Source organism: Gossypium hirsutum, chromosome D02 (genome assembly GCF_007990345.1).
Source record: "Gossypium hirsutum isolate 1008001.06 chromosome D02, Gossypium_hirsutum_v2.1, whole genome shotgun sequence".
NCBI lineage: Eukaryota > Viridiplantae > Streptophyta > Magnoliopsida > Malvales > Malvaceae > Gossypium > Gossypium hirsutum.
Window position 1 is genome coordinate 50468987 of NC_053438.1, and position 14491 is coordinate 50483477.

General features: G+C 34.2%; 1 protein-coding gene across 1 annotated transcript; it reads left to right on the forward strand.

Moving 5' to 3' along the window:
• Positions 1-4458: 4458 nt before the first annotated feature.
• On the forward strand, positions 4459-7210 carry LOC107909958 (type IV inositol polyphosphate 5-phosphatase 9). The gene is made up of 8 exons (XM_016837673.2): positions 4459-4787; positions 4874-5037; positions 5123-5230; positions 5356-5668; positions 5852-6036; positions 6440-6548; positions 6627-6778; positions 6870-7210. Exons 1-8 carry the CDS (start codon positions 4770-4772, stop codon positions 7096-7098), a joined length of 1278 nt encoding a protein of 425 aa, XP_016693162.1. The 5' UTR covers positions 4459-4769; the 3' UTR covers positions 7099-7210.
• Positions 7211-14491: the final 7281 nt, after the last annotated feature.

Below are 14491 nucleotides of genomic sequence, written 5' to 3' on the forward strand. Positions count from 1 at the left end.
TGTTAAGAGGAAAATAGAGTTGTGGATCATAAAGAAATATGCCGCTCCACACACGTGTGTTTCCGTGAGTACTGCATCAAGACTGTCTTATATTTGGGGTGTTGAATTCTTAATTTTAACGTACTCGTGTTGTTACAGATATTTCACAGGACCATCTAAAATTAAATTTAGAGATGATCGTGAACATAATACTATTTATGGTGAAAGCGAGTCTCAAGATCGTAGTGCTGATTTTAATTGCAAATATTCGTAGCCAATTTGGTTACACGCGTCGTACTGCAAGGCATGGATCGTAAAGAAAAAAGTATTTGAAAAGATGCATAATGGGTGGGACGTATCGTACAATGATTTGTGGTAGTGGTGTCAAGTACTGGAGAATTATGTTCCAGTTTGCGTAACCGATCTAGAAATGATGACTGTGAACTAGAACAACCAATTGCTCTATGGATGCCGAGTGTTCTATTGTTTCTTCTAAACTTTCAAGCAATGTCAAAAGACATTCTAGTACTCTAAGCCACTGATACAAATCAACAATACATTTATGTATGAAAGATATACGCATTGGTTGTTATTGGCTGTGGCACATGATGGCAATCGAAAAATCCTACAAATTGTCTTTGCAATAATGTCAAGAGAGTCAAAAGATGATTGGGATTTCTTCCTGTCTAGGTTGAAGAGGCATGCTTGCCCCTAACCCGATATATGCGTAATATCCGATAATGGACCTAGAACATTGGTCGCAATTGAACGACAAGGAAACCTTTGAGACTGCATACACCATAGGTATTATTTAAGACATGTTGTGACGAACTACCACAGACAACAAACTCTGAAGCTTAACGTGCACATGTTGGAAAAATTATTTAACGAAAATATGTATTCACCACTATTTCAATTGTTTGATATTTAACCAGTCATCAGATGTTGGGCATTATGGATAAATTATTCACTTTTCTCGACAGGGTACGAGCTCGTCAAACACCGTTTCCATAAAATGTTAGAAAAATTACAAGCCATTAACAGTGCCGGGGTGAGGTACCTTTCTAACACACCCTTCGATAAATGGACATAATTGTATGATGGGAGTCTATGATATGAGTACATGAAGATAAACCTGGCGGAATACATCAATTCCGTGTTGAATGGAACGCGTCATTCACCGATAACCTTGGTTTTAAAGAAACATATTTTCGTTTGGCTGAACTTTTTCCAAAGTGAGTAGAAAAATATGTTGGGCAGATAAAGGGCAGCCACGTTTGAACTGATGATGTTATGAAAGAAATTAGGAAGGCTACAACATGAGTGAAGTTTATACATCTAGTGTGTCACTCGCGCGAAGACCTATTGTTTTGGGTTATAAAGTTTGACAAACCCAACTAAGGTATTGTCGGGGGAGCGTATCGTGTACACCTGAGACAACGGACCTGCAGGTGTGGGAGATTTGATGAACTTTATTTTCCACATGCTCATGCAATTGCAGCTTGTAGCAATGTATGTTTGGACCACACGAGTTTTATGGACGGAGGTGGTGGTCTAAAAATAAAACCTGGCATTAATGTAGAAACAGAAAAATGTGGTTCAAGATATGGTGTTTGTGTAAAAATGATGGGGGTTAGTGAAAGCACCATAATAAGTCGAGCCATACTAACCCACCTCGATAGCTACTCCAGACTTTGGATGCTTACGCGCTCGTCATGACATCCTCGTATGACGTTGCCTACCCTTTGCCTCTTTCGCTAATAGATATGGCTTGCAATGGTGTTTAAACCATGATATGTACTCCAGATTGTAGGCTAACTCTAAAGCGATAATGGCTTCACGAGTAGGTAAAAGGTCGTACCTATTATTCTAAAAGTTGATATATTTCGCATGGAATGTAGGCCAATTTTCATCCGTTGTCCTCCTCTGAAAGTCAATATGGTGCAGATCTTCGATGTCTTGGGGTGTCAGCGGAATCGTTTGCCTAAATCTAAACTGTTGCATAACTCTATATGATTTATGCGTCTCCACCACAACGTACACTACCAATGACACATTCATGTGCTAAATGTTGAGGTTCACCAAGAATTTCGACGAGATGCATTCTTGAATTCTCAAATCGAAGTATGTCATCCATTCAAACTATATTAAAATAATAAAAATTTTAATTATATATACTATTAATTTTTAAATCAACTATGTTAATATTAAATAATTCAAATTTAAAAAATACATACCTTCGCTTCCGATCATTGATCTAACAAAAGCAGTATATCTTGAAGCTCCTCCGGTAGTCCCATGTAACTCGACCCATGGTTCTACCTATTGAAATAATATGTTAGCACAATAATTTAAAATTTAAGTAATTTTATTATGGTAAATATATTATCTAATGAATTTTACCTTGTTATGAGTGGGAATGTATAAGGGTAGTCCGCTCGATGACGTAAAAATGACAATCGGTACCATGCCCATGATTGTTGTAGTAGCATACAACCATTGATTTTAATTTTCTATGGTTTCGTCGCCCGACACATCTCCCGATACAACGTCGCCAACACGACTGATTCCCAACTAAGCTTACTTGCTTTTCTAAAGTCCAACTTAAATGGAAAAGATTCATGATTTATCAGGTATTAGGAGACCCCCAGTAATCATAAGGATGTATGCCTGAACGTGTTGTTCTCTTTGGACTTCACTTGATTCCGCATCAAGCCCACCAGAATTTCTTTTCAACCATTTCATATCTATCCGGGCTCCATAAATTGTGTTTGGAACCCTCCCCAAAAGTTGCTCGCATACATCTCTCCAATCGGCTGCGACAACTGACCAAGTCATTACTGGCTCATCCATTAGTAACCTGAGCTGTAATTGCACGTTCTTGAGTGTGATAGTGCACTCGCCGCATGGAAGATGGAATGTATGCGTCTCGAGTCTCCACCTTTCCACCAACGCGCTTACAAAGTGTGGGGTCTAATCTACACCCCTACCCATACAGGCCACGTGCAAAAATACCGCATCTCTCAAGTATGGTTCAATTAAGGACGATGGAGGAGTGGGTAAATTACGAATATACGTCTCCAAAATTTGATCTTCCAACTATACATAAAAAAACATACAAAACATTAAATTTTAGTATAACAAGAAAATATTTAAATTAAATTAGATTAAATATAATAAAAACAATTTCTTACCATTTGCAATTGATTGACCGAAATGTGCTTGTCATCCAAACGAATTAGAGATATTTTTATTACTAATTTCGAAAAATACAAAACAAATTGTAATAGAAAAAATAATTTAAAAAACCTTAATTCAATTTTAATAAAAAAAGAGAGAGTTGAGAGAAGAATTAAAATTGAGTGAGAAATTAAGATGGAATTGAGAGAAATTTGAGAGAGACTTGAGAATGTGAGAGAGATGAGTTGAGATTAAATTAAAAAAATAAAAGAATTAGGTTTTATATAGAAAAAATAGCCGTTAGTTGGGGGTTCAACAACTATTTAAATAGTCATTGGGGTGGGGGAGTCGCTAGAAAGGATAACCAATGTGGAAAACGCTTCTAGCTTGAAGTGTTTTCGTTATTTCGATCTAGTCTCATAATTTTTCTAAGAACCAATTTAATCCGATAATTTTTTAAAATATTTTACATTTTTAAATATTTCACCCCATTTGAGATGCTGTAACTAAAATTATAAGGTTTTAAAAACATAATTTAAATATGATAAATTGTAGAAATATATCATATTTGAGTTTTTTTAGGTTACAAGTAAATTTAGTATAATATAATCACAGTCACAATATAATATCTGAATAATTACAATTATGTCAATCATTATAATATATAATAGGATTGATAATCTGGACAAATAAAATTTAAATCAAAATAAATTTAGATTTAAACTCACACATTGTATTTTCCTTATGTAGGTAGATTTTTAAAAAATTAATAGTAATTCTTTTATAGTCACGTATGGAAAACATATTTAGAATACAAGTATGTGTTTAAAAAAATTCAATAAACAATAAAACATATGGTTTGAAATTAATAATGACAACATATATACAATAAGTAAAAAAATAAAAATAAAACATGTTAGTTTAAATCGCTAGTAAAAAATATATTTAAATTAGTCGAAACATGTGACTAAAAGTATTAATTGAGTATTTTTTTTATACAATATCAGATAAAATATATTTAAACATGATTCAATTGACAAAATAAATATTATTTTAAATAAAAGATTAAATACCTTTAATTTTATATTTATTAGAAAAACTTTATTTTCTCTTGAATTGATTTAATGTGATAATTTAAATTAAATTTCTAACATATACTTCATTCAACAACTTAATTAAAATTTTATGAGAGATGGAAATAAGTATATAATATTTTAAGTAATGGACCATCCTCCCTCCTTTCCCACTTGCTGCCCTTTAAATAAATATATATTATAAGATAATTCAGATCCTCCAATCATTCCAACAAAAACAAAAAAAGTTGAAGCCTGCAAAAAAAGACCCATGTTTTCTTGCTCTTTTCTCACTCTAAATTTCTCTGGTTTTATTAAATGATAATTTAGACAACAATGGCGCATCATGGTTAACGTCACACTGTATTTAAGAAATTTAAGGCCTCTCTTCCCTCGCAACTTGCAGAGGTCTCTCTCTCAAGTCCTCAGCATGATCTCTCATTTTTATCCGTTTTGGCTTTCTCTTTTCAACCCTTTCTTCCCATCCTCTTTATCCTCTCTCTCTGCAACCTTACCTCTCCTCCCATTTCCCTCACCATGCCAGGCAACCAAGAAGTTAGTATTGCATTTTTTCTTATATTATTTTATATTGTCTTTTGAAGGAAGCTTACCCTACTGATATATAAAAACTCTTGATCCAGGTTATGTGGCCCAGATTAGTGGCTAACAAGATCCTCAGAAAGAGATTAGGAAGCAACAATTTCGTCGCTGATTTCCCATGCAACAAAGAAATTCCAAGCTTAGATCGTCCATCTTTGAGTCCCAACAGTATATTCAGTCACCACAAGGATACCCATAACTACAGGTATTTAACTCATTATATTGTTCTCTTCTCCCTCATTTTAATAATAAGCATGTCTCTAATTTTCTTTCGTAATTTTCTTCCCAAGGATTTTTGTTAGTACATGGAATGTTGGAGGGGTTGCACCACCTGAAGATTTGGATATAGAGGATTTGCTAGATACTGGCAACACGTCCTGCGAAATCTACGTTCTTGGGTAATCAAGTACACCATAATTATTGTTTGTTATTTTCTTTCTTAGTTTTTGCTAGAGAATCAAACAATGATGATTGGTATTAAAAATCATTGTGGTGGTACGCGTCTTGGTTTTCTTGTTTCCAGTTTTCAAGAAATTGTACCCCTTAGCGCCTCCAACGTGTTAGGATCTGAAAATAGCAAGGTTTCCATGAAATGGAATTCCCTAATTAGACGAGCCTTGAACAACAAGAAGAAACCACACTGCCTAGACAAAATCCAACATTCCAATGAAGAGCGAAACAAGAACATCCCAGGGCAAGACTTTCGGTGTATTATAAGTAAGCAAATGGTCGGGATTCTAATCACAGTTTGGGTTCGAAGCTATCTTTGTCCTTATATCCAGTATCCTAGTGTCTCGTGTATAGGTTGTGGAATCATGGGCTGCCTAGGAAATAAGGTAATCATTCTCAATATGTACGCTTTCTGTCAAACAAATAATGAACTCTAATCTCTATGTACCTAGTGATAATCAAGTGTCAAGATACAACTAGTTTTGATATATATATATAATTAATGAAATTTTAATTAAGAAGCTTATTAATTTTCTCTTCTTCTTCCTCTTTCTTTCGCTTGGTTGCAGGGTTCGGTATCAGTTAGATTTCGACTACATGAAACAAGCTTCTGCTTTGTGTGCAGTCATCTAGCTTCTGGGGGTAGACAAGGAGATGAGAAGCTTAGGAACGCCAATGTTTCTGAAATATTTTCCAGAACAAGTTTCCCTAGAGGCCCTTCACTTGATTTACCAAGAAAGATCCTAGACCATGAGTATGTAAAATTAATTACTTCATTACTCATTGATAAATCCTCTATCATGAAAACAAGACATGAACATCCGATAAATTATAAACCCTAAACATTATTATTTGATTACCAGTTTCAAACTTTGAATCTTTCTTGTTTGGATTTGAAGCCGCCAAAGATAAAAAAATAAATTAGTGTAGTTGTTAAAATGCAAGTTTTAATCTGGTGGGCTAATTAATATAATTTCGTTACTGGTAAACCGTCTTTTTATTATCCAATCCATTTATTTTATGATAAAGTTGACTTGTTAATCAAGTTAAAAAATTGCTTTTTAGACTAATAATGAACAGAAAGATTAAAATAAATCTAATATGGAAATATTTTGGTGATATCAGCTGAATTAACCATTTCCATAATTGTCTTGCAGTCGGGTAATTTTCCTTGGAGATTTGAATTATAGAATTTCCCTACCAGAATCAAATGTTCGACTCTTAGTGGATGAAAGAGATTGGAAATCCCTGCTGGAAAATGATCAGGTAATAACAAAAAGAAATTCGCCTCTATTCTTCTTATTGCTTAATTCTCATTCTAAACTTATGTTTATTAAAATGAAGCTACGGATGGAGCTGATGAATGGTCAATTCGAAGGCTGGAATGAGGGATCAATTCAATTCGCTCCTACATATAAATACCGCCCCAATTCTGATGTATATTACGGATGCTTTCATCAAAGCAAAAAAGGCGAAAAGAAACGTGCCCCTGCATGGTAATCAATTACTTATCACTGTTCATTCATGTATGTATAACTCGGTCACACGGATGGTTGGGTTAAAGAGTTTTATGTTTTTGATTTGCAGGTGTGATAGAATAATATGGTATGGGAAAGGATTAAAGCAACATGAATATGACAGAGGGGAAGAAAATTTCTCGGATCATAGGCCAGTGAAAGCAATATTTACAGCTGAAGTTGGGGTTTTACATTCACTCAAACAATTTCAAAGCGTTTTTTTATCAGAAAGGTTTGATAGAATTACAAGCCAGACTGATGATTTTGTATGTAAAGGAAGATCAAGCTTCCAAATTTAATATATTAAACTACTTTATCCTTTTTTCTTGTTTGATGCATGTTAAACTAGAGAGAAAAAGGGTGAAAGAAATTAATTAAAACCACCTAAGATATGATATAATTTCTTAATTCTGTGATAGTTTGCACCTTAAATTTGCTGATGATTGTACAGTGATTTTTGGAGGACTTATTCATCAATTATTATTATTATTATTTTTTGTATTTACTAGTTAATAGAAAAGGTCCAAATCATCTTTTCTTTTCTTTTATCGCTTCCTTCATTAGATTATTGAAAAAGAAAATTAGGTTGTCTTGGGCCAGCAACTAGAATCCAACATTTTTGCTTCCAACCAGGGTGTAGCATGCTACCCTCCATGCAGTTTATGTTAATCATCTATTAATTTAATCAAAACTACCCTAATGATTAGAGTAGCTTAAGAATCAAATTGATTGGCAGATTTCAAGGTGACTATAATTTGCAAAATTAGTCATCTTTCAAACCAATAAATTAGTTGAAGAAAAAAAGGATTTGAAACAACATAATATAAACTATGGGACAATAATTGAGTAGTTTGGACTATGGATGATTTGTGGGGAACAGTGAGAAAGCATAAGCCAAAACCAAATTAATTCTGCCTATTAATTGGACCATTTTTTTATTTAGATAATGATTTATAGTTTATAGAAATGTATAAATAAGATGTAGATACGGTTTTAAAATAGGCAAGTGGTGCAATGATTTTGTGCCTCACTGTGTGTGTCATAGTACATATAAGTTCTCATTCAATGGTTGATACTGAAAAAGAACCAATGAAATTATTTATTTCATAGCAATCAAAATCGTTGCACTAAAATATAGTTTAGTTGATAACACCCCCTTTACTTTTTTTTCCGGGAAAAAGAAAATCGACTTGTATCGAGTAAGTTTAATAATATCATGTATCAAGTTATTTAGATGCATAATAGATAAATATAAATTTTATTTTGATTAATTTACTTTCAACATATATAATTTTTCAAGATAAATTATATTAATAATCACTTAATTATTACTAAATTTTTATTTTAGTCACCAAATTATGAAAGGTTATGAAATGGTCACTAGTGTTATCATTTATATGGTCACTTATCCATTAATTCAAACGGATAATGTTGCTCAATTTTATAGGATTATTACCTAATATGGCGGCTAAGTTAAAGATATATGCGTTTTTTTAATTGACCTTTTAGGCTATTTTTTTTAAATTAGGAAAATAGGTCGTTTTTGGAGAGGGAATGTGAAAGCGCGTCCAGTTGGACATGCTTTCACACACTCTCTCCTCAGTCTTTTTTTTTAATTTTGATAGGGTCAGAGTTAGGGTTTTTTAAATTTTGTTAGGGTTAATGTTTTTTTAGGAATTAAGGTTAAGGTTTTAGGGGTGAAACCGCAAAAATTATAGGTAGAATTGAGGGACTGAAGATGCAATAACGCGTTTCAGAACACATATATTTCATATGTTATGTCGGGATAGGACCATTACCTCAAAAACCCATCCTATGAAACTCATGCTTCGGGGTGACAGTGCTTGATACGATCACAGGTCGAAGTTTAAGTGGAGGTTTCAGTCAGCAGTTGTGATGCGGTCACGAGTTTAAGTATAACCAGGGGCCAATTGACGGTTGTCACACGTTCACAAGTTCAAGCTTTTTGGATACCCACAAATGATGCTTTATATATACCATACATAAGATTGATGGCATAATCATAAGGAAAAATGAAGAGCTTTCTTGTGTAATCAACATAATTTTTTTCTCTATTTCCAATTAGCCGATATCTTTAACCTTTCATTCTTATCCGGAAGCTGACATAACATGAACTTGTGTCGCATCCCGAAAGGTTGTCCGAATTCCACTCGGATACGTTCCAATATAGATGTTTAGGAGAGGGACAATCAGTAGGGGTTTTGTAAGTACTGTAGAAACCCAAGGCATACGAAGGCAACATGTTCTATATTGAGGGGTGTACATTAGGACCTCAACATCACTAGCATTCATATTTTTTACGATATAAAATTGATTACAATGCTTCCTTTTCTGTGTGTAAAAAAATTGTTCTTCTTTTTAACTTGCATTTCAATTGTATTTGTCAATGTCTACTAACATTTACGTAGTGTAAAAATTGATACTTTAAGCGCTACTTCAAGTACCCATTACAACTTCTTAGGGAATTGCTACTAGTTCGATAAAGGTGCCTATCCAAAGTTACATATTTCATATCAAATATTATATATGGAAATTTACGTATAATTTACATTAGAATTTAACAAAGACAAAAATGAGTTACAATAGAAATATACAAAAAAAATATTGTTTCTTTATTGATGTCATTTATATTTACATCGTAATAAGTAAATAAAAAATACATCATCGGCATCGTCAGGCCAAATTTGTGGCACCGGGCATTGGCTAATAGGTGCGTATAGGATTTCTACGCACAATTAGTGGTCCCGACTCATCCACTTGGTCATGACCATGGTCTTCATCTCCACCAATGTCTTCATCTTCATCTCCATCGCCTTCCTCCGTGCTGTAGTACGGTGTCGTCCTAGCCTCCCATCATATATCCTCCACTCCACAAAAAGGTGGTTGCATTGGTGACCCACCATGATAAAACAATCACACAATGGGTGTTTTTGACATTATCAGTGAATAAATGTGCGATGTTAGAAAACCTGGATACATCGGCATTAACCTGAACATCAATGACAGCACCAGTGTCGCCATTGGTGACGATACAGATGTCGACATCTGGCTCGACGTTTGTGTTGGCATTGATGTCGACATGGGGGAATAGAATGCTGGGGACGAAAGTTCCCCAAAATATGTACCTACGAGAGAGGTAAAAGTAGGGTGCCCCAGTAGTGCACAATGTGGTGCTTGTGAAAAAAAAACACGGGGTTAGTGAAATGAAAAAGAATAACTGGAGTGAACTGACCAGGATGTGGCGTAGACATCGATGATGCTTGTTGGGTCGGAGCCTGTAACACCCCATACCTGGCCTGGATGCCAGGCCGAATATCGAGATGCCACAACACCATCTCACATCGATTTCATTGTAATTATTAGAGTTGAAATACATATAGTTTCGTTTTACTTTAATTATTCTAGCATTTTTTAGAAAATCAAGTCATGCAAGCTTAGTTTAGCGTTTAATTATACTAACACACGACAAAAAAACATAAAATGTACATATCTCGAGTATTGGGACCACTTAGCTAAATTTCCCAAAAATGTTACGTAAGTATCGATACCGCTTCTATGGTATTGATATTTCCTTTAACTGGTATCAATACCACCTGGAAAATCAATACTAAACTAGCATTTTGTTTCTCGCCAAATTTCAAAACATCAAAAAATATCGGTACCTTTCGCAAGGTATCGATAATTACACCACGAGTATCTGTACTCGGTGTAACACCTATAACCTGTATCCGTCGCTGAAATAGGGTTACAGAGCATTACCGTAAAATCATAACTTAAAACATTCAATTCTAAACATTTCATAAATTATAGAATAATTCAGTCAAATACATGAATATGGTCCCATATTTAAGCCCTCGAGGCCTTAGAAATACTTTAGAAACAATTCGGGACTAAATCAGAAACATTTAGAACTTTATGAAAAAAGATAGAAAACTTCACACTGCAAGGGTCACACAGCCGTGTGCCTCACATGACTGAGACACACGCCTATGTTTCAAGCCGTGTAACTTTTGAAATAGGGACACACGGTTGTGTCCCAGCCCGCGTCCGTGCCAGTGTAACTCTCTAACTTGGGTTACATAGTCAAGCCACACAACCGTGTGCCAGGCCGTGTAACTCTCGAAATGGCCTTACACGCCCGTATGCCAGGGCATGTAATTGCCTGACTTGCAACACTTTGAAAGCTACAGGGGACACACGACTATGTCGCATGGCCGTGTGTCACACACGGCTGAGATACACGTCCGTGTCTTTAGCCGTGTGGACAAGAAATAGGCCAATTTCAAGCCATTTCGTTCACCCCAAAAAAGCACACACTTACAAGCCATTTGCACATACAATCAAGCCTTTAAAACATGCCTAAAATATGAATAATAAGACCAATTCAATAGGTCATTTATCCATACAATCAATATGCCCAAAAGGCACCTCAATTACAACAACCAAACATACTTATATGCATAATTTAGTCATTCATCACCCATATATTTCAAACCTATTTCTATAACAAAACTTACCACAATGACCATATGCCAAGTCACATTCAAACATACCAAGTTGGTCATTCAAAACATACCATCATTTGACCATTTCAACATCGACCATTAAAGCATCAAAATGCAAAAATTCATCAACCATAATACCAAATTTACAAGCCAAACATAACAACTATATCATTAAACACAATTCACCTATACATGCCATTATAACCATGACTCAAAACATTAAAATCTACTAAAATAGTCCTTATATAGTGTGATAGGTCTCTAACGAGCTTCCAAACCGATCGAGCTTCCAATAATCTATAAAACATAGAAAACAACAACAACGTAAGCATATAATGCTTAGTAAGTTCATAAATCATGAACATATCTTACCATTTCAATGCATAAACTTAAAAATAGACATGAATCAATCCAACATAGCTTGACACAAGACTAAGCATCATCAACAACACAAGTTAGTGATTAAACACATAACTTAGTAATATCATCACATGGTAAGGTATAGAACATGAGTATAGCATTACTTAAACCATACTTTTCATAATCATGAGTGTTCATACTTTGAATCATCAACAATTCATACCTTTTCATGAGTTCTTAACTTAGCCTTCGATAACTTACCATTATTTCCCTTTTCATTCCTATTGAACCACTTAGAATAATATAGGATACGCGAGAAGCTCAAAAAAAGTGTGTTAAACACATGGTCCAAACCATTAATTTCCTTTCCTTTACATAGATTGTCACTCGAGCTATAAATGGGTCTGCTCACACAAGCTGACGGTCAGAATATAGCTACATGATGCCGCTCACACAAGATGACGAGTATCCACAGCAAATGCCGAAACTCAGCCATCGGTGGGACATTTAAGACTAGCACTTGAAACATGGTAACCCTAATGACATGTCATTTGTATCTTATATATTCCTAAGGTTCAAACGGGGCTCAATAGTCGTTGTAACATCATTGGATTTTCTTCGTGACATGATATGATGAATAACATAATAGCATTTAAATCAAATGCATTAAAATGCTATTTAAACATACGAACTTACCTCGATCACAAAAACGACGAAATAGGATCGACTAGTCTGATACTTTATCTTTCCCTCGATCTAGATCCGTACGAGGCTTAACTTGATCTAAATAAACAATTTCAATCCATTCAATAATTATTCTATTCAATTCAGTCCAAAACACATACTTTTGCAAATTTACAATTTTACCCCTAATCTTTTAACTTCTTTAAAATTTAGTCCTTAAGCTCGTAAATTGAAATTCATGCAATTTCATCCACATACTGAGCTAGCCAATTTACCTAGGGGACTTATATCAACCCAAACAAGGCATTAATTCATAATTTCACCATGCCATTTTACTATTTTTACGTAATAGTCCCTAAATGATAATTTCATCAAAAATTTCCTTACAAAAGTTGTTTATTTAACAACAAGGACTCATAATATTTCATAAAATTTCAAGAATCACACAAACTTGTTAATGGTAAAATCCCTAACCCTTTAACAGTTTTGCAAATTAGTCCCTAGGCTAGCTAGATTAAGCTACAATGATCTCGGAAACATAAAAATCATTAAAAACGAAACCGAAATTAACTTACATGCAAGGATGAAATGGTCGAACCTTCAAACATCCATCAATGGTGTTTTTCACCCTAATTTTTGGTGGAAGATGGAGAAAAACAAAGATGATAACTTTGTTTTCATTATTTTACTTAACTTATTTAATAAATTACATATTTAACCTTTAATATTAACCTTTGAAATCACCTATTTAATGTCCAAATAAGTCCACTAAAAATCAAAATGGTATAATTACCATTTAAGTCCCTTAACCGTTTAATTTCATAGCCATTAGATACCCTTAACTTATAGAACTCTAATTTTGCACCTTTTACGATTTAGTCCTTTTTACCAAATTAAACATGCAACAATAAAATTTATTAACAAAATTTTTATACGACACTACTAATATACTATAGACATCAAAATAATAAAATAAATATTTTCAAATCAGATTTGTGGTCCCGAAACCACTGTTCTAATTTCACTAAAAATGGACTATTACACTCGGGACGAGGTATTGATACTAAATTGATATTCTAACTCCCTGCATTTTCGAAAATATAGAAGTATCATTCTAAAAGCCTTAATATTGATACCTCTGCCTCAGGTCACAAAAATTCAGCATATAAAAGCATTTAAATCATTCAAACTTAGTCCCCAAACATCATGCTTCATTCACCTAGTCACATATGCATCAAAATGTCTAAATAATAAACCCAAACACCATGTCCAAGTTCACAAGATTTCCAAACATACGTAATATACAAATAATCCCCAATACATCTTAATAAACCGATATAAAATCTACCACGTTGGCCTATTACATTGCCTTTATTCCCCAAACATAAATAAGCGCAGAACACCTACTAATATAAGCTAAACAATCGACTTGGATCACTCCCTTGAAGGCCACACTGCTCACACTGGCACTACTTATCTACAATGGTTAAAAAAGAGTGGGTGAACTTAACAAGCTTAATGAATGCTCAGAATAACCACAATGCAAAGAAGTCGTCATGCATCAACCAAACAACCTATAACATTTTTCCAAAATGTCTTTAACTTAGTGCCATAATTTACATATTTAATCATATTTCATGTATCCTTTTTTTTCAAATTTATATACGAATATTTAGGCATATAGTCCGGTACATATTAATCACATATAGTCACATATAATTCCATTTAAATGCAATTTATAATAATTTGCATAGCATCCACATGCTCGTTTAGGCATACATCACATTACACATATATACACTTCTCAGGATAATTTGGTACTTGAGCCATGAAACATAAAAGTGAGCTCTATCATCACTCATCGGATACACGAATCTCCAACGCACCACACATAGACTCGTAGAGTCGAACATATCCCATAAATATAGATTATAGCTAACACTCTGCAACACACCAAACACACATATCTCGGTGAATGGAGCTTAGCTCGCATTCTCTTATCTCTCCAAAAATTGTCCCTAGGCCTCAACTCCCTAAATATCACAACACATATAAGTGAGTACTCACAATCCTATGGCATGCCAACTCTATTCAATGGTCTCATTAAGTCACAAGGCCAAAA

Bases quoted from the DNA above. Each gene is read 5' to 3' on its own strand.
- LOC107909958 (XM_016837673.2), top strand. The intron at 5,231-5,355 runs GTAATCAAGTAC...TCTTGTTTCCAG, and splicing joins TGCGAAATCTACGTTCTTGG to TTTTCAAGAAATTGTACCCC. The intron at 5,669-5,851 runs GTAATCATTCTC...GCTTGGTTGCAG, and splicing joins TGGGCTGCCTAGGAAATAAG to GGTTCGGTATCAGTTAGATT.